Source organism: Nymphaea colorata, chromosome 1 (genome assembly GCF_008831285.2).
Source record: "Nymphaea colorata isolate Beijing-Zhang1983 chromosome 1, ASM883128v2, whole genome shotgun sequence".
NCBI classification, from domain to species: Eukaryota; Viridiplantae; Streptophyta; class Magnoliopsida; order Nymphaeales; family Nymphaeaceae; genus Nymphaea; species Nymphaea colorata.
Window position 1 is genome coordinate 14,539,762 of NC_045138.2, and position 20,266 is coordinate 14,560,027.

The window sequence follows — 20,266 nt, forward strand, 5'->3', positions numbered from 1 at the left end:
TAAAAAATATGATTAAAGTAAAAAAGTGACTAACTTAATGCATGTTTGTCACCAAATCACGCTTATTATCATATTCATAATGTTGGATTGTATAAAAAACACTTTCATGATTATTTTTAGTAGTTTGGTTTTTGCATCTTACCTAGAGCCCTCTGGCCAACCGACCCAACATGATAGAAGGTTTAAAAAAAGGGATAAAATGTTGACAGGTATATTAGGCACATACTATTATTTCATATCATTTTTCATTGGTTTTCTTTCAATTATTCATTTGTAATAAATAGATTTCAATTATTCATATGTAATAAATAGATAACCTTAGTTAGACGGTTAGGTAACTCTGCATTGCAAGAATCGTCATTTACCAAACCCTTACATATTAGGTTGGATGAGAATTGCACTAGCAATTGATTTTAATGAGATTGAGTGGCAGAGAAAAAATTAAAAACCAAACTGCATTTTTAAGAAATGAAATACCCTCATTTCCATATGAATAGGACTTCTAGACAATAAGTTTTTTTTTCTTTTAATAAGGAAACATGTGATTGAATACATTATATATATATATATTACATATATAAAAGCAAAACTTTTTTTTTTACAAGACATTAAGTATATAATTAACAAATTTTCATTTGATAATAGAGCAGGAACACGGGTCTTGCTAGGCTCTTTTATATAATTGAACAAGATGGGTGTATTCTACGAAAGAAAAAAACATAGATATGGGAGAGAGAGATTAGTTTCGTTTTATCATTATTTAGGTTAATACGTACTCTTAAACTGGCCTTCCCTCCCCCTCACTCGTATATAATCGGACAACAAAATCCGGGCCATCCGCCTCTGTTTTGCTCCGCCCCATTCGCGTCGGCTCATTCTCCGGACGATAACCCCTTCCCTTCCGGCCTATATCCTCGCCGGAAGTCGGCCAATCTTCGCCCCCCTTTTCTCCTCCCGATCGATCCCCCGAGCAGAGGTAGTGGAGATCCTGTTCCACTTCTCTCCTTCGTCTTCATCTTCCTCCACGTCATCGTCGTCCTCCTCTCCGGCGACGCGATGGCGACGGCGATCTGGCAGCCGCGGGAAGAAGGTCTACGGGAGATCTGCGGCGTCCTGGAGGAGTACCGCTCGCCGACATCTGATCAAGCTCGGATATGGCAGCAACTGCAGCACTATAGCCAGTTCCCCGACTTCAACAACTATCTCGCTTTCATTCTCGCGCGGGCTGAGGTATCGACGTCACCTGTTGATAACTAGGGTTTCTCTATCGGATTATGTCTAGTTTGTTCCGTTAAGTGCATTTTCGGATTTTGGCTATTTTGTTTTTTGTTGATTCATTCACCTTAGGTTTTTCTTGCCGATTGTAGGCGATCGTGCACTTCGATTAGAATTAGGAGTACGTTTGAAGCATGTGCTATGTGATTCGAATGTTTTGTCTTGTCGTTTTATTATTCATTTTGGCAGTTCTCCTGTTCCTCGAAGTGAATATGGCCCAGGATAGTTTGGGAAATGATTTAGTATTGTTTTCTTTTCATGTAGCTTTGGTACCATTCCTGCAAACAGTGGACCTTATCTTCATGTACGATGCTTTTGTACTATTTTAGTTGGCTTGAATATCGAATTCGACTATTATCATAATGGTTTAGCATTATCTATGTTGAAACCACTATTTGACGATTTTTACAAAACGATAGTGTAGTACTTTATCTTTTGTTAGTTGGTCTGGGATGTGCCGCCACTTCCAAATAATAGATATGCTCGTTTCAAACAAGCAGTTTTCCACTTCTTTTCATTGGTCCATGCTAGTGGCCTTGGGTAAGAGTATGGGTTTGGGCGGTGTTGGTTAATGGCAATCATTCGATACTGCTTTTCCCGATTTAACAAGTTGCTTTCCACCATCATTGCATAATCATATATTCTGCTGTTGCCTTTGATTATGGAGTTGCTTTTGGCTCCAAGCTTCAATCCCATGTCGCATGGGCATTGTGCAGGATACAACGTATTTACACAACAGGGTCCGGAAGTAGATAAATGTGATGGACCGAAGGACGTCCATATCAACATGATTTTTCTCATTTTTAAATTTTCACGGCCATTAGTCGCCCTTTGTTGTGCAGCGTCCTGGCTTCAAAGACATGTAAGTCAATTATGTCAAAATAAATAAAATACTGATAACATGTAAAAATCTGGATATTTTCGAGCTATGGCTTGTTAGCTGCAGTAATTTAACTCTGCTTGTCTTCATTGTCTATAATCATTTGCAGCTTTGCACTGTGTCATCATGGTCGCTTGTTTCTTTTAGCACTCATCTTTTAGGTTGTAATGCAGCATAGTGTCTTTGACTTTTGTAAGGGCCTATGTTGAATAGGTTTGCCCATTGGATGTTTTTCTTGCCTGTGGCAGGGATCAAGGAGGTACAAATGAGCTACCGGCAACCTAATTTTTCTTGCTTTTATTGTATGCTAGGTTCTCCATTTCATTTTTCAGTCAATATGTAAAATAATATTCTCTCTTCCTTAAATAATTTGGTGGAGTTCATTAACTCATTGATAACATTTAGTGTTCCTGGACCAAGATATGAAAGTTTATGCTTTCTATTAGTGTTTCATTGGTAATATTCTTTGCAAATTACTGCATTGCTGATTTGGCATCTTATGATCTATCTAAATCACTTATTGCAAAAAGATGTCCTCAGTAAATCTATTTGACTTTGGTATTTCCAATTATCTTCTTTATCAACAGGGGAAATTGGTTGAAGTGCGCCAAGCAGCTGGGTTGCTTTTAAAAAATAACCTGAGAACTAGCTTCCAATCTCTCTCTCCTTCCTACCAGGCATATATCAAATCTGAATTGGTTCCTTGCATAGGGGCAGCCGATAGGCACATCAGGTCAACAGTTGGAACCGTAATCAGTGTAATTGTGATGCAAGGGCATGTTTTTAACTGGCCTGAGCTGCTACAAGCACTTGTAAACTGCTTGGATAGCAGTGATTTCAATCATATGGAGGGCGCTATGGATGCCTTGTCAAAGGTACCAAGGCAATTCACTTTGTGATCATGTTTTCTGTTGTTAAGTGTTGCTTTTTTTCCAAATAATTTTCTTGTTACCAACAAATAGTTGCATAATGGATCCTTAAGAAAATGCATATTAAGATTACACTAGGAAAGTGTTGTGTCTCACAGAATATGGGGCTATTTCTTGATTTTCTGAGACCTATTTTTTCGTTTGCTATGTAGCTCATACAAATTAATTTTTTTTGCTTCTTTACATGTATAATGATGAGTGGTAAACAATGTATGGTTATATAATCATTTATCATGAATTGCTTAAACAAGTGTATAAATTAACTACTGTGTCTTGGCATAGCAATATTTATGTCACATGGAGGAAGTTTGTACAAAATTGCTGGTTTATTCCCTCTAGACCATCTACTTTTTTCAAATTTTCTCCTTCTGTGTTCTTGGGTATGTTAACAAGGATGATGCTACTGAAGCCGTTCTTGATCCAATTATTTGATTTAACTGTTTACGTCCATATGCTTCTGTGTGCTTGATGTTGAGGTGTCTAATAACATTATATTTAGTGTGTGGACTTGTTTTATTTTGGCTGTACCACATCTGATTCTTTATGTATTTTGCCAATTGAAATCTGATTTATCCACCCCCATATTAGTATTGGAATCTGGATGCATTTTTTTTATTTATTATTTTCTTCAGATATTCAAAAAGTGTCACTGTTCTCATATGGTTGTCAGTGTGGTGCATATGATAATGGTGAGTGAAGTTGTGGTCAGTGAACTGATTGGTTTAGCAACCTCAGATTTGTGAGGACATACCTGAAGAGCTTGATACCGAGGTTCCTGGGTTAGCTGAGAGGCCGATTAATGTCTTCATGCCAAGATTATTTCAGGTTTGCTTGGGTACTTATGATTGCCAGCTTTATATTTCCTTCCTTTTGGAGCTATGTTTGGACCATAATGACAAAAATGCTACTTGATTTGATCTCTTTGCAGATGTTCCAGTCACCCCATGCGTCACTCAGAAAGCTTGCTTTGGGATCTGTAAATCAATTTATTGTGCTTATGCCTGCTGTAAGCATGCAGCCAATTCCCTGTGTGTGCTTGTGTGCAACATAACTGATGCAAACGTTAATGATACAATGACATGCTTTTCTGTTCTTTTGATTATCCAATGTTGGTTCTAACGCAACCTTCTTTCAGGCATTGCTTATGTCTATGGATCAGTACCTCCAAGGTCTGTTTCTTCTTGCACATGATCCTGTCGCAGACGTTCGAAAGCTGGTCTGGTTACTGCTCTTCCTTGTTGTTAACAATTGGTTTTTCTTTCTCCTCAATTGAAAGCTCTGTGCTACTTAAACTGATCAAAGTTGATTCCTGTTTTAATTTCTGGGAAACTGTTTCATCTGCTATTTGGAAGAGGAAAGTGTCGAATCTACCTCTAATGATAGTAGTCCCATGGCCCAAGTAACCATATGCAGTGAGTTTTGAGCATTGCAGAAAATTGTGACTGTAATGAGACTCTCTTGCATGTGATGGCAGCTGCAATTATGTGGTAGACCTTTCATTTGTTTGCCATAAACATGGGCAGCGTGAACATCCTCCACTCTAAAAATATGTAAAATGGCAAAATTTTGTCAGATTGCAAAAACAAAATAGCGCTGAGAGTTAAGTAGACGGGTTAAGGAATAAGGATGCAACATAAAAAAATCGGAGAACCTTAAGGGTATAACACAAGTGGCAGTTTGTCTATTGTCTGTTTGTACTTGTGATTCTATTTTGTGCTATAGATGTAGTTCTATAAGTTCAATTTGGTAATGTGTCAAAATGCCATTATTTGAACTGAAAAAGGGACAAGTATGTATGGCTTTTTGTGAAAGGTTTCTAACCATCATTCTGGGAAATAAACCATTATTTGTGATTCTATTTTGTGCTATGGATGTATAAGTTCTGTAACTTCAATTTGCCAATGTGTCAAAATGCCATTATTCGAACTGAAAAAGGGACAAATATGTAATGGCTTTATATGAAAGGTTTATATGTTAAAATCATTCTCGGAGATGGGAGTTTTTTTGTGCTAATGATGATTTCCTCTTTGTCTTATAATATTCAGGTGTGCTCAGCACTTGTTCAGTTAATTGAAATCCGTCCATCTTTCTTGGAGGTAGGGCATCATATGTTGATAGCCTGATACTATGGCAACTTTGTGCACTTTTCATTCGCTGTACATTTGTGCATTTTTTGGTTGCTCTAAACCTGCTTATAGTGCCTGCCTTTTTTGGCTAATGGAATAAGCAAAACAGATCCTATATTCTTATTTCCTGCATCATATACTAATTTACTCATCCTTTAGAAGCATGACCGACAGCCATTTTGCATTTTATAATCGTTGTAGTTAAGTCCTGTCTTTTTTTGTTTTCTATGCCATGTTTTACAGCCACATTTGCGAAATGTTATTGAATATATGTTGCAAGCCAACAAGGACACTGATGATGAAGTTGCACTGGAGGCTTGTGAATTTTGGTATTGCTTCCTTTCTCCCAGCTTCCTCTATGATGTATGAACTGCAGTTTTTTTGCTTACAAGAAAAACGAGAGCTCACCAATTATGCTGAACTTGTAAGGGATTGACATGTTTGTATAGAATATTTAATGATATTGCAGTAGATAACTTACCAAGCAACAAACAAGTAACAACTGGCTTGACTTTTTTTCTCTATCCCTTTTTTCTTAGTTCTTTCTTTTTGAAATTTCACTGTGCTTTTTGTGATGATTAGGACTGCATATTGTGAAGCTCACTCACACCCGGAGAACTTAATGGAGTTCTTACCACGTCTTATTCCGGTAACATGGTCAGATCTTTTGGTGAAGTCAAAAGAATATCTTCAAAATCTGGAATGTTTTTCCAAGCTGCTAATATTTGTATATTAGGTTTTATTATCAAACATGGCCTATGCTGAGGATGATGAATCTCTTGATGATGCTGAGGTAATCATGTTAGTTCACATGCTGTACTTCTATTTACTATTTTTCTTGTTCCGTTCATTGATGTTCCTGCATGCATTTGCAGGATGATGAATCTTTCCCAGACAGGGATCAGGTAATGGCTGTATTTGATGCTTAACTCTACTTGGAGTTTCCGTTTTCTAATTTTGTTTTTGATGCTGTATAGTCTACAAATGCTGGATGTGGGTAATGCTCACCAGATTTTTGCTTGGTGTAGGACCTGAAACCACGTTTTCATTCTTCTCGACTACATGGAGCTGATAATCCAGATGAGGATGATGTATGTTGACATCTATTTTTCATCAATTAAGAAACATGACAGCAGATTGCAATCTGTTTTCAGTCTTTATTCTGATTTACATCTACAGTGTCCAATAGGGTCAAAACCACTTGAACTAGCGTCATGATATTAAACCGAATTTTACATGAAAGAAAGTGTGGCATACATATGTCCTACATATAATTTCTGCTTCCCCACCCAGTCAAAGGTCTTCCATTTGGCTGGCCATTTTAAAGTTTTTTTAATACTTAAAAACTGTATTGCATTTTGTTTTGTTTTTTTGTAGGATGATGATATTGTGAATGTATGGAACCTGAGGAAATGCAGTGCAGCTGCGCTTGATGTTTTGTCAAATATTTTTGGGGATGAGATTCTTCCAACTACAATGCCCTTGGTTCAGGTAATCATGTAACTTGTTCTAATTTGTATGTTTTAGAAAGTCTTATGGAATCCTTTATGTAAGATGCTGCTTTAGAGAAGGTATAGGAGGGGAAGTGTGTATATGCGTATATTGGATGTAAATTATTTTTTCTGCAAACAGGATTGTAACTGAAGTAACAGTGGTCAACTGGTGGTCTCTGTGATCACCAATCATTCCATTACCCGTCAAGTCTTTTCATAACATTCCAAAGGGAGTTGGAGAAAGGCTTCCAAGACTTTAAGACACATCTCTTTATAAACAAGCGTAGTGTGAAAACAGTTGTGCTGCAGTCTTGGATATGAGTTGCCTTTCCTACCTGCAGTCTGCAAACACATGCTAAGAAGTAGACATTATTAATTGGTGGTTTTCCCTGCTGGAATTGCAGCTTAAATGGATAAAAATTTGCTTTTATTTATTTGTCAAATTTCCTTCTATATGGCATGAGTTATTTTCTATTTTTTGCTTTTGAATATGAAAAGTATCCTAGTCAGACGCTGCTGTGCAAATGGTCATTTTGTGGCTGATATCCCATTAGGACAGGATTCGTCCTATAATTTAATGTATGTTGCTGGACCTGTCTTCCTTATTTATAGGCCAAGTTATCCACTGCTGAAGATGCTGCATGGAAGGAAAGGGAAGCAGCTGTATTAGCATTAGGTGCCATTGCTGAAGGCTGTTACAGTGGCCTCTATCCTCATTTGCCTGAGGTAGTATGCGGTAATCTTTACTGAATTTTGATAATGCTATGATCCAGTTTTACAGTTTTTGAGAATGATATTTTGGTCCACTCTTGCAAAATTGTCTTTTGATGCCATAGAAAGAGCATTTTTTCTCATACATTTCTTCTGCAAGCTCTAAATGCGTGCAATTATCTGTTGCAAAGCTGAGGTTTTTGTCTCTCTCTAGTTCTGTTGCATGTGTACCTTCTAGCAGCAAATATGATGTGGGAAGAACCTTATGAATTTTCATTCTTAAACTTCGCATCCATCCCCACTGTAAAAGGTAGTCATCATAGCTTGCTTCTGTGTCATGTATCTGCCTGCTAGTTGTAACATTTTATTTATAGAGCAAGAATAGGAAATCCTGGCTCTTCAACTGAGCAATGAGCATATTTCAAATGCAAACAGATGTTTGTCTCATTTCTCTGTGATTACTGATTTCATTCATGTTCATCTGCCTAATTTTCAGATTCATAGTTGTCTTTATTATTTAACATGATTATAATCAGAAATATGCTGTGAATTCTTTTCCTTAGATGGCTTTTCTTGCAGATAGTGGCATTTCTCACTCCACTTTTGGATGACAAATTTCCTCTTATAAGAAGCATCACATGTTGGACTCTTTCCCGGTTTAGCAAATGGCTTGTTCAGGTAAAATAAACTGCGTTCTTCGACACTTTGTTAAATTTTAATTTTGGTATCCCTTTTGAGAGTCATCTGCATTTCATATGCCAGTTTGATGGTTTCTGCCCGCTTTTGATAGTAGCCTCAGTACCCATAATGGTTTATTAACTCAGGTGGTGCCATAGCTGCAAGTATGTGGTAGAACATGGTTTTTCAGATTTTGGCAAATTATTGCTGCCTACAACATGATTTAGGATTACGGCAACTAGCATTTCTTGAACATCTCAGGTAGGGTTGGGAAGTGTATGACAGCCTGGTTATCCATCCACCAGTTAGGACTACTTACCAGCGTTTGTTCATCTGTTCGATTCAAAGTTCAAACAATAAATTGAGGAACAATATGAGCTCAAAGAACTAAGGAAGGCAAGTACAAGGAAGGGGGGTTGGGTAGAGGAAGAAAGAAGTTTGTTCCTAGCATTTGGAATATCTGTTGTGAAGTCGCCTTCTTTTGGAGATAAAAGAACTAAAGTGCCTTGAAGGAGTTGGAATGGGCACTTCGGGGAATAGCAATGGTTTCAGAGAGGGGAGACTATAAGAAGACAAGAGGCGCATACTGCCGGCTAGGACCTATCCCAGGATGTCTGCTGGTGTTTGGTTCATTTTGTGCTGGAAAAAATCCTTTTTTTTTGCCAGCTTTTACATTGCTGTCTGTTGAAGGTTATGTTGTCAAGGCGTCGCTAAGGCAACGCTTAGGCGTGGATTAAGCCTGAGTACACACCCGTCTCCTAAGTCCACCATTTAGGCAACGGGATATGTACTGGTGCCTAGGCTGGCCTAGGCGTGAGCATGCCTAGCTCGTGTTATGTTACATTATGTTACATCATTACCTGCTGTTATACCTGTTACATGTATTGTAATACCTGTTTTATGTATTGTTAATTTTGCATAATACTGTTATAATACCTGCTGTTATACCTGTTATGTACAGGTAGTCTGTTTTGTTATATATAATACCTGTTATATGTATTGTAATACAGGCTGTTATTCCTGTTATATATATATATTGTAATAACTGTTATATGTATATACTGTTATGTACAGTCTGTTATACCTATTATATAGCATTGCATTAGCCTGTTATATGTATATACTGTTAGCCTGTTATATAATATATAGTATTGTGATACCTGTTATATGTATATGTTGGCATGGTTATGTACTTATATGGATTGTTACTTTCATGTATTTATATGTATGTTATTATGTACTGTTAGTCTTTTTTATTATATTACGCTTTCTTTAAGTACAGTTTGCCATACCTGTGATATTATATAACTTATATATAAATGTATTATCTAAACAGTCTATCTGTTTTATATATGTTTCTGTTTCTGATTTTGGATTTCAGTCTGAGTTGTTAATTTGTTCTCTCTCTTTCTGTTACATGACCGTCTCTAAAGTGATTTCTCATTTCTGTTATATACTAGTAATATATATGACTGTTTTATATATGATTTAGCCATTAGTAGACTGTTATATGTATTCTGTTTATGATTCCTGTTATGTATTCTGTTTTACTGAATAATAGTCTGTATTACTATTCATACTGTTATACCTTTTCTGTTTATGATTCTCCTACATACTATAATATTGTAATATGTATTATATTGTTATATACTGCTTTAGTAATCTGTATGCTGTTATATACTGTAATATGCAATATGTGTTATACTGTTATAGTATACTGTAATATGTAATATGTATTATACTGTTATAGTATACTGTAATATGTAATATGTATTATACTGTTATATACTGTAATATGTAATATGTTGTTATATATATTTTTTAGTAAAATGTATACTGTTATATACTGTAATATGTAATATGTATTATATTACTATTCTCCACATTTCAAATATTAGTAATAGTTAATCAAAATAACTTGACATATTAACATAACTAAAAAAAATTAAGTTTCCTTTTTTGCCTATGCCTGCCTAGGTGCTGCTGCTGCCTGGGTGCCTTGACAACGTAGGTTGAAGGCAGAAAAAGCATTTCTTGTTTTGCTAGAGTTAATCTGACCATGTTGAAATTTCAGTACTTGCTTATCGATGTCCTCTTCATTTGAATGCCATGTCAATGTCAATTTGTTAGGCTAATGCAAATACATTGATTTAGGTAATTGTTGTGTCCCCTTAACTGTATTGCATCTGTTTTCTTCTAGAGCTGTATGTTCTGTGGTTCAATTGTGATCCTTTGTTTTGTATTTTATTGATTTTGTGGTTCGTTATTCTGTACTTCAAATATTGTTTCTCTGACGCAGTGTTTGAGGTTTTCTTCTTTTCCTTTATCTTTTTAGTCTAGGCTTGGTATTTTGGGTAGCGATGGTGGTTGACTAATGTGTCTTCTTGCTGTTTTTATTTATTTTCCCGTTGATTATTGCACAGGGCACTGGCAATCAGAAAGGTCATGAGCAATTTGATAAGGTGCTTATGGGCCTACTAAGAAGAATACTAGATACAAATAAGCGTGTGCAGGAGGCTGCATGTTCTGCTTTTGCAACACTTGAAGAGGTAGGTATGATTTCATTGGCAGCTTTTTGAAGGTTGTCCTTCTGTTGAGCCAGATTATTATTATTTTATTGACAGGAAGCTGCAGAAGAGTTGGCTCCTCGTTTGGAGATTATTTTGCAGCATCTTATAATAGCCTTTGGGAAATATCAGGTTGTTTTTTCATTTCACTAAGGTGTATGTTTTCATTTTAAAAATGTGAAGTTCCAAAGCTACCAATTCACTGTCCCCTTTGTCTTTCTTAACCTATGATTTTCATTTTGGTATTTGCAGAGGAGAAACCTTCGAATTGTATATGATGCTATTGGTACTCTGGCTGATGCAGTTGGAGGAGAGTTGAACCAGGTTAATTTTTCTTAAGTGCTTTTCGTCTACTGCAGTAATTCTCTTGATGAAAGTTCTTTTTATCCTGACAATGGTTATAATGGTTATTCAGCCAAAGTATCTTGACATTTTGATGCCACCTCTCATTTCGAAGTGGCAAGAACTATCAAATTCGGATAAGGATCTATTTCCGTTACTTGAGTGCTTCACTTCAATAGCACAGGTATGCCTTTTCTGCTAGGTTGCAGTTGGAATACAAGCTTATGAAGCATACAAAGTTTTTGTCCTTAATTTTTCTGTTTTCATTTTCTCAGTTCTCTTGAACCTGATCTTTTTTGATCATGTGTCTGTCGATAGTGGAAGATTTTTTGTTTTTTCTGTATTTTACAGATTCTGAAATGCTTTATTTTCCCTGTATTGTTCTACTTTGTTATGGTCATTGAAGAAGTGCACAGTTAACTTGGTTGTTTATAATTTTTTTTATATGTTAAACTGCTGAGAAGTTGGATGGTTCTTGGTAGGTATCTCTTATGTCTTTTTCAGAACCCACAGGTGAACCTTCTTGTTTTATAAAGCCTCGGCCGTGTTTGGATGACACCCTCATAAAAAGTTGTTTTGAAAAAATCGGTTTTGCGAAAAATTCGGTTTTGTAATCATTTTTTATAAATTGTTTTGTATGTTTGGATGACTCACCCAAAACCTTTTTTTTTTGTTAGGTGCACGGTTATTCAATCCCTTTCCAAAACCAGGTTTTCTTAAAAATGTTTTTTGAGAAACCCTGGTTTTGGTGTCATCCAAACACTAAAAGAACTGTTTTGGAAGCGAAAAGTTGTTTTGCCTTGATGTCATCCAGTCACTAAAAGAACTGTTTTGGAAATGAAAAGCTGTTTTGCCTCAAAAAAGCTGCTTTGGAGTGTTTTTCAAACACTATCTCAATCTTCTTTTCATGATTTATTGTCCTTGGCCAGTTGTTTGATTGTCCGCCCACCTGGCTAATGAATGGGATGTGAGACTTTCAGGTTGAAGGATGCAAGGTTCAATACCTAGTATATACCTCTGTTAGAATAATTCTGGCAGGAGTCTACCTAACCCCAGCTTGCTTATTTGAAAAAAGAAAGTTGTCCTTGATTTGCTAGTAATGACCATGGAAAATTTGTAAGCCCATGATTCTTTGTGCCATATTGGTCCAAGGAAAACTTGCTTTTACTTTTCTGTCTTTCTTTCTTATTGTTGGGTTCACTTTTGCATTTCTTTTATAGGCCTTGTGTTCCCTTATCCTATAGTTTCTTTATGTTTTGATTTGGCTTACTGTCTTCTGCTGGAAAGTTCTTTGTTAAAATTGTTTGGCTGCTCATACCTTGTTCTTTGGATGCTTCAGGCACTAGGTCCTGGTTTTACACAGTTTGCTGAACCAGTTTTTCAGAGATGCGTCCACCTGATCCAGTCACAATTGATGGCTAAGGTGAAGAAAATGCTCCAGCTTTTGTTCTTCTACATGCTAATTTATATATAATGCAAGGTTGGCCCTATTTATAGAGTCCATTTGCTTATTAATCCATCTTGTTTATTCGTAAGGTGCCAGTAGTTAGTCAGGTGCTAAGTGGTTTTGGATTCTTTGCTTTTTTCATATAATAATTGTCTATTGTTGCCATCTAGTTTTTTCTCTTGCTTTCGTCCATTTTTTGTTTTGATTTTCATATAAGTGCTATGTTGTATATGCAGGTCGATCCTGTTTCTGCTGGAGTTCAGTATGATAAGGAGTTCATTGTTTGCTCCCTTGATTTACTTTCAGGACTTGTGGAAGGTCTTGGCAGTGGAGTTGAGAGTTTGGTATTGTGTTTTCCATATCCACATTAATTTCGGTAGCACATTATTTGCTTTTATTTTCTAATTATGTTACAAATTCTAATTCTTTAGTTGACTTGCTTAGCCATTTTTCTTTTTCCTGAAGTCATGTTCTAAAGCTTATTTTATAAAATGATATGCTAGTGAATTTCCCGATTTCCATGATGCCACTGTGATTGTCAAGTGCATATATCCAGCCAGATAGAACATGAAATTAGCAAATATGGTTTAACGTTTGAAGTATGTGAATTTTTGTGTTGATACGTATACTTAGAAGTTAGAACAGTATAAAATTGCATTTGTGTTTGGGATGCCTTTGATGCTTGAATCATCTTGATCAAGCACACTCGTCTAAGATTTTTTGCCTCATCCACGTTTATCAAAGAGGACACTTGATCTAGACTTAGTTTTGTGGTATAACAGTACTATATGTACTTGAGAGGGAACTTGTAATGAAGTTGTATTCTGTGGCATAGCTATATCCCTTCGTTGGCCACTTTGAGTTTGTAAATGGTGGCCCTGACACTCTTCTTGTTCTGGTGAACTTTGGTAAAACCATTATCTAAACGGACCTACATGTTATTTGGTTCTCCTATCCAGCCTTTTTGCCTGTCGAAGGGCCAAAGACTTGTTGCTGCTGTTTAATTACCACTTGGATTCATGATGAAAATTATTATTTTCTCTGATTGACAAGCCTGTCAACTTGACTGAGCCATCTTTTGGGTTGACCCTAGTGGGACCTCAAATGGATTGCTTGTGCAGGATCATTGATCCAATAATGTCAGAAAAAAATTAAGTATTTCTCTTATGAGAACTTTGTGGTACCTTCCATAACTCAGCTGGCTTGGCTATGATTGGAACTTGCATAATGCTTCAAGCAACTTTTCCATGTAAAAAATTGTGAAATTTAGGCTTAGTTTTAGCTAAGGAAAGAACTTTTAAAAGCTCTGCCAAGCTATGACGTTATGTGATTCGGTCTTTTTATCCTTGTTTTTCTTGGTTGAACAGTCTTCTGGTGGGAAAACACTGTCCTATACTTGATATATCACAAATGCTTTAAAACTCATTGAAAATTCCACAATTGTTCTTCTGATGTTGATGCCTTGGCTAATGCATTATGGATTCGGTCTTTTTATTCTTACTCGTCTTGGTTCAACAGTCTTACAGATGGAAAACACTGTCCTTGATATATCATACACTTTTTAAAACTCATGGAAAAATTCCACAATGGTCCACCTGATGTTGATGCCTTGGCTACTGTTTAAAGTATATGTACTTTTCCAATACTTTCTTTGATGCAAATATCTAAGGATTCATGGTATTACTCCTTAGACCATTCTGCGAATTCCAAATTTCTACTTTGTTACACTTCTTGTTGTATAAAAAATATAACAAATATTCCCGACTCTGACAATTTTGCATGTCTGGATTGTTCTGGCCAATGGAGAATTGCGGCTAACAGTAATTTTATGCTTGTGTACATGTAGGTTGCACAAAGCAATTTGAGGGATTTGCTCTTACAGTGTTGTGCAGATGTTGCTGCTGATGTTCGTCAAAGTGCTTTTGCACTTCTTGGTGACCTTTCAAAAGTGTGAAGCTTTTATTTTTGTCATTGTTTCTGTGTTTTTCAGTTCTTGGCTATCTAAAGTCTTCCTCATGGATCAGGTTTGCCCAGCTCATCTGCATCCTCGACTGCCTGAATTTCTTAATATTGCAGCTAAACAGTTGGTAAGGGTACGCTGTCTAGTTTGAACTTGTTGAACCACTTGTTTTTTTTTTCATGAGTTGGCTTTAATCTTAAAATGTTCTGTCGTAGAATACTCCTGATCTCAAGGAGACTGTGTCAGTTGCAAATAATGCCTGTTGGGCCATTGGTGAATTGGCTGTTAAGGTTAGTTCCTTTCCTGTTATGCTCTGCTAGAATGGATGGGTTAGATATGCTAATGGATATATGATCTTACCTATCATTCATGTTGCTTGTTTTCTTGTTTCCTGCATTCTTTCCTCTGTAAATGGAAAAGGTGAAGTTCCTACGTTGTAGTGGGAAAGAAATGCTATTCAAAACCACAAGTTTTGCTTTGGTTCCGTAACAGCGGTTGTTGACAGGAAATGGGTTGATTTAATGGATTACAAGGTTGCCATCATAATATCTCTCTTGTGCGTTGCCACTAGCTGGAATCGAACTTCACCTGTTATACTTAATGGTTATGCCTTCCAGTATCGACCTGCTTGGCAATAGGTTTCAGATCTTTTACTGCCAGTACTGGCTGCAGCTAGACAAAGCTTATTACACAATTCCGTGGGGGTTTTTTGACACATGAGTTGGTTTGAGACAGTGCTGCAGATGGTTTGCAGCTGAAGAACAGCACTCACCCGTTTATTTTTTATAGTTATGCCATGCATTTTTTTAAGGTGTAAGGTGGTCAACCACAACACAGTATTGGCAGTTATTTCTTTCCTTTGGAGATCTGCTGAAGGCAAACCTAACTTGTGGTTTTCCTTAGTTTCTTGGCTTCTTATTTTTATTTTCTCTTCTTTTTAGTTCTTTCTCGTCCCTTTTTTGGTATCCTTGTCCTTCCTCTCTTTGTACTTGCCTGACTTTTTCTACTCATGTCCAAAATACTCCAATATTAAAAAACTGCAATCATTTCAGTTCTTCTCATTCTCAGGTCTGTAGGTGGAAAGAGCGTGTGTGCCCCTTTTTTTTCTTCAATCACAGGGCTCTTTGTTGATGGTCTTCTTATGACATTTTATCTACCTAATGGGCAATAAGACAAAGGGATAAAACTTGTAATACATGCTGTGATGAAGGCTAGGCGTGCTTTCTCTCTATTGAACTGAAGATTTGGATTTTGAGAATTTGATATGGGTGTAGCATTAAGGTGAATGGCAGCCAGCTGAAGCTCCCTTCTTACCCCTGCTCCTGGGCTTTAGGGCTGCTTTGGTTATGGAGTGGACCTATGGTAGACCCGTCAACTAGAGTGTCGTGCTTGCTACCTCTTATGGTCCAGGGAAGTAGTACCCATGAGAATTGAACTGATAATACACTGTTAATTCCCCCACCAGCCTGGCCAGCTATGCTGCGCCCATTGGGGAATTTGGTTGTATATATATTTAAATGTAAAAAAGACTTTAGAAGCTTCATTCCTAGTAATTGCAAAGCTAAGTAACTCCAAGTTAAATGATTAGTTGAATAGCTTTTCTGACTTCTGGCTGCTATAAGAAATGATAATTTTTTGCTAGAGTTGGAGTCATTTTTTAGATGCATTTAATCTGTAGTGAACTATGCTTGTTAGTCTAGTCTAATTGGCATGAAAAAGAAGCTGATTTTTTCTATGAAATACTGAATGTTCAGGTTCACCAGGAGATAGCTCCCGTGGTCTTGACTGTAATCTCGAGCTTGGTTCCTATACTAATGAATGCCGAGGTGTAATATCTTTTCTACTTCCTTCCCTTATGCTTACTTGAGGCTTATTCCATCTGTGCTCAGTTTAAAGTTACACTTTTGACATGACAGGGTCTCAACAAGTCGCTACTAGAAAATAGTGCAATCACACTTGGACGGCTTGCCTGGGTTTGCCCGGAGGTTGTATCTCCACATATGGAACATTTCATGCAATCTTGGTGTGCTGCTCTGGGCATGTAAGTTTGATTCACTTTGTAGCATTACACTGATTGCATTAGCCAGTTTGAACAAATTGGAGCTCAGCAGGGCTATAGCTTGTTGAAGGTGACAGAACATACAACTGGTCTTTTCCATGATTCTATGCCAAAAAGAAAGTTGATTAAAAGATGATTATTTTATGTATGCTGGTACTCTTGATTTACATATTTTACGTGATGTATTGATCTTTGATCATCTTTTAAGCTATAGCTTGTGACTGGTTATCAATATCATCTGCATTCTTACTCAAACAGGAAGCAGTTCCAGCTATTTTGGACCTAGTTACTAATTGATTATTACCAATATTCTTCCTTTTGAGTCTTTCGAGCCTTAATCGAGTCGAGCTATTCTCGAGCTCAACACGTAACTACCGAGTCGAGTTTTAGCTCAACACGTAACTAGCAAGTCGAGCTCGAGCTGCTTCCGCCGAGCTATTCTCGAGCTCGAGGTTTCATTAGTCGAACCGAGCTCAAACTGATTGAACTCAGGCTCGACTCGGCTCGAGCTGCTTTCGTCGAGCTATTCTCGAGCTCGAGGTTTCATTAGTCGAACCAAGCTTAAACTGATTGAACTCAGGCTTGACTCGGCTCGTGTTCATCCATAGACTAGAAGCCTAACTATCGATGTAAAAAGTGTTTTGGACAAAGCGTTCCTGACCATGTCCAGTTAGATCACTTAGACTGCTAGTGGTTTGTTTTGTTTCTGTGGGGCTTTTCGATTGTACCCACTGTTCGCTGCCAACTGCATATGGAGGGGGATCATATGACGACAGCCAAGCGCATCGGATCTGTGAAGAACTAAACTTACTTTAGAAAAAAAAATTTGTCAGGAGAAATTTATAAAAAGCTGCTTAACTTTTGACATATTTCTAATTGACTGTTTCAGTTTTGAGAATTTATGAGCAGCGACCCTAGTTTAAGAAACCATTCCAGTCTTTCTTTTTTATACCTCCTTCACAGGTTGAGCTATCACTTCACGTTTGTGGTTTGAAATGAATTCTTTTCTTAATTTATATGGACTCTGGTAGAATTCGTGTCGCTTTGTATGCTCACTATGTCATAGCATCTTTATTGCAACATGTGCATTGGTCCTAGGTTTCTGTTCATAGTATACAATATCGTCAGTTTTCTACAGTAGCAGAGGGGAAGGCCTTGGGCAGTTTTGGTTAATTTACTATAACTAGTGATATTTAACCTTGAAAAGTTCAAGTGATGCTCTCCCATCTTTTTCACCAAAATAGGAAAGATTAATGTCTCTCTGCGTCCACATTTTCTAGCATTATGAAAATTCAGAAACCTCTGGTTTTCTTGTTTTTTAGTGCATTTGTACATTGTCATTAAATGCTTCTTATGATTGTAACTCTTAATGCAGGATACGTGATGATATTGAAAAGGAGGATGCTTTTCGAGGTCTTTGTGCAATGGTGTGTGTTTGCATATGGGAACTGATGACATGACTACCATTTTTTGTTTCATTTTAAGAGAGGTTTTTTTTTTTTTTTTTTTTTTTTCAGGTTCGGGCTAATCCATCTGGTGCACTGAACTCACTTATTCAATTGCTCAAAGCTGTAGCGAGCTGGCATGTAAGAAAATTGTGTTTTGTCATCATAACTTGTGTCTATCGATAAATACTGAAAGTCGCAAAGAGATAAATGGGTGACTACACTATGCAGTCAAGAAGTGTCGTCAAGGATTTGGACGACAACTTTGCTATAGTTAACATGATACGTTCTATTGCTATTCTGGTATAATAAAACACAACACGTGCACAATTTTTCTCCTATACATGAAAGAGGTTTCTTCCAACTTATCTTTCTGTTATTCTGTAGGAGATACGGAGCGAGGAGCTACACAATGAGGTTTGCCAGGTCTTGCAGGGCTACAAACAGGTAAACAGCTCATTCTTCACTTGTGTATCAGATTTTATGTGCTGCTACTTTTGAAGATCATTATACAGATTATAATCTATAAGGCCAGTAAAATGAATACTTCTGCAGATGCTTGGGAACGGGGCATGGGAGCAATGCATGTCCACGTTGGATCCTGCCGTCCGGGAAAAGCTTTCAAAGTACCAAGTGTAAAAGATTGGATATTTATCATCAGTGTGGCATTCAACATTTTGTGAGCTTCTTGCCCATGTGTATGTGCGTCAGTAGGCACAGTGTTCTCGGGTGTCTTGTTGGTTGGTCTTGAATGAAGCTGCCATATGGCTTGTGGAGTTTCTGGAAATTTCTTTGCCCTGGCTTGCCAAGGATGTTGAAGCATGACCAATCCTGTTCAATGCTAGAAGAATCCCTGGCAGTGGTTGTCAGCGGCGGATACATGTCCAGGTGTGCGGATTTTCAAGCGCCTCTGGGAAGTCTTGACCCCCATTCACATGTATACAGTCATTCCCATTCATCCTGCTTCTTTGCAGTTTTTATTATTTTGTAATTGTGGTTCTTTTTTACCTAGAGGCCAGCTTCTTGGTTTAGTTAATTTTGTTGGTGAGTTTCTTAAATGGAGTTCCGAAGAGTTGTCTGCGGGTCCTTGGAGTTTTGAGGCTGGAAAGTCTTTTAGGGAATTGTTTTTTGAGCTTTGAATGTTGTAGCATGGGTTTGTAATTTTTCACCTTGAATAATTTTGGAGCAAGGTTTTTCTTTTTACAGTAATAATTTTGATTGCGGAACCTGTAAAGATAGTCGATCACTTGATGTATGAATGTTGCTTGTACAGTTCGACAGTTTTTTAGAAGTTATGCTTTGTTATATGAGTTTTCTTTCCTCAACTACCGTGATTGGCACTGTATTCGCTTTATTTATGGATGAAACCGGAACTTTACAGAACTAAGCGATTTTTTTACAATGTTCACTTTTGATGCATCCGTTGTGATGTGTGAAGAGGATTATTCTCACACGATGTCTAGATCTGCGTTACATGTTTGAAACGGGTGCTAGATTTGGCTAAACCTAGAACAATGAAGCACACTTGATTATAATTTAACATATGTATTGACTTGTTCGCTAAAAATGATGCCTTTGTTTGAGTAAATTTAAAAATGACGTGTATCGAGAGCGTCATATTTCCGAATTCTTCATTTACGTTTTATGCAAGTTGAATTAAATTCTGGAGGTTAAATTTATCAATTTTTTTCGATAGGATGATACACATTACTTGTAAGTTATAGTAAAGGAAAATAAAAAGAAGGAAAAAACGAGGCAAATTAGGGTTGCCCTTCAATGACATAGCGTCATGCCAAGTATACGACTTTTGCTGACCTTCGTCAATGACAAGAACATCATTATATGGATTTGCCGGGCACTTGTTATTCAGCAGTTGATTTAGAAAAAAAATTTTCCTCTTCGCCCACTTCCAAACTTTACTCTGCCCAACTTTTATCCATATGCATGCTTCTTCACATTTGTTTTAACACAAAACATGTGCGATATAGAGATAGAACCAGAAAATTTACATCAACAAGGTCGCGAAGATACCAAGTTATGTAGAATACCTGAAAGTTAAGTTTTGGAGAAAAGGGTGGCGAAGCAGCACAACCTTAAATGCAGGAAGTAGAGATCCAATTTTTGCCATGGAATGGAAGGGCCAAGCAGTTGAGGGACTTCCTTTAACATAGGCTAATAAATCTTGTCGAAAATTCTTAGCTGGGCCAAAATACAATTTCCAAAAAATTCTAACTTGTAAATTTTAAAACATGATGGCTCCGGCCAACCCCTTGCTCCGCCCCTAATGCTCACGAATTTTCAATACGTCTTTTTATGTTCTTTTGACGTACAAGCAAAATCTTGAATAAGCGTTT

The 20,266-nt window shown here is 37.1% G+C and overlaps 1 protein-coding gene across 3 annotated transcripts; it reads left to right on the forward strand.

The window, feature by feature from the left end:
- The first annotated feature begins 828 nt into the window (after nucleotides 1-828).
- On the forward strand, nucleotides 829-19,219 carry LOC116257520 (transportin-1). Of its 3 annotated transcripts, none has more exons than XM_031634359.2 (29): nucleotides 829-1,230; nucleotides 2,743-3,030; nucleotides 3,820-3,909; nucleotides 4,013-4,090; nucleotides 4,220-4,300; nucleotides 5,130-5,180; nucleotides 5,454-5,539; nucleotides 5,793-5,859; nucleotides 5,947-6,003; nucleotides 6,086-6,115; nucleotides 6,239-6,301; nucleotides 6,588-6,701; nucleotides 7,316-7,429; nucleotides 7,994-8,092; nucleotides 10,516-10,641; nucleotides 10,717-10,791; nucleotides 10,912-10,983; nucleotides 11,075-11,185; nucleotides 12,341-12,424; nucleotides 12,685-12,792; nucleotides 14,295-14,396; nucleotides 14,473-14,541; nucleotides 14,624-14,698; nucleotides 16,163-16,234; nucleotides 16,325-16,449; nucleotides 17,843-17,894; nucleotides 17,985-18,053; nucleotides 18,300-18,359; nucleotides 18,468-19,219. In XM_031634359.2, exons 1-29 carry the CDS (start codon nucleotides 1,057-1,059, stop codon nucleotides 18,549-18,551), a joined length of 2,676 nt encoding a protein of 891 aa, XP_031490219.1. In that variant the 5' UTR covers nucleotides 829-1,056; the 3' UTR covers nucleotides 18,552-19,219. The 3 variants fall into 3 exon arrangements, with proteins under 3 accessions (XP_031490219.1, XP_031490228.1, XP_049934152.1); XM_031634368.2 differs by having other exon boundaries at nucleotides 14,473-14,535; XM_050078195.1 differs by lacking the exon at nucleotides 829-1,230 and having other exon boundaries at nucleotides 2,899-3,030; nucleotides 3,755-3,909.
- Nucleotides 19,220-20,266: the final 1,047 nt, after the last annotated feature.

Excerpts from the sequence above, each read along its gene's own strand:
- LOC116257520 (XM_031634359.2), top strand. The coding sequence starts at position 1,057 with ATGGCGACGGCGATCTGGCAGCCGCGGGAAGAAGGTCTACGGGAGATC. Across the intron at positions 14,397-14,472 it reads TTCTTGGTGACCTTTCAAAA|GTTTGCCCAGCTCATCTGCA; the intron begins GTGTGAAGCTTT and ends CTCATGGATCAG. Across the intron at positions 16,235-16,324 it reads CTATACTAATGAATGCCGAG|GGTCTCAACAAGTCGCTACT; the intron begins GTGTAATATCTT and ends TTGACATGACAG.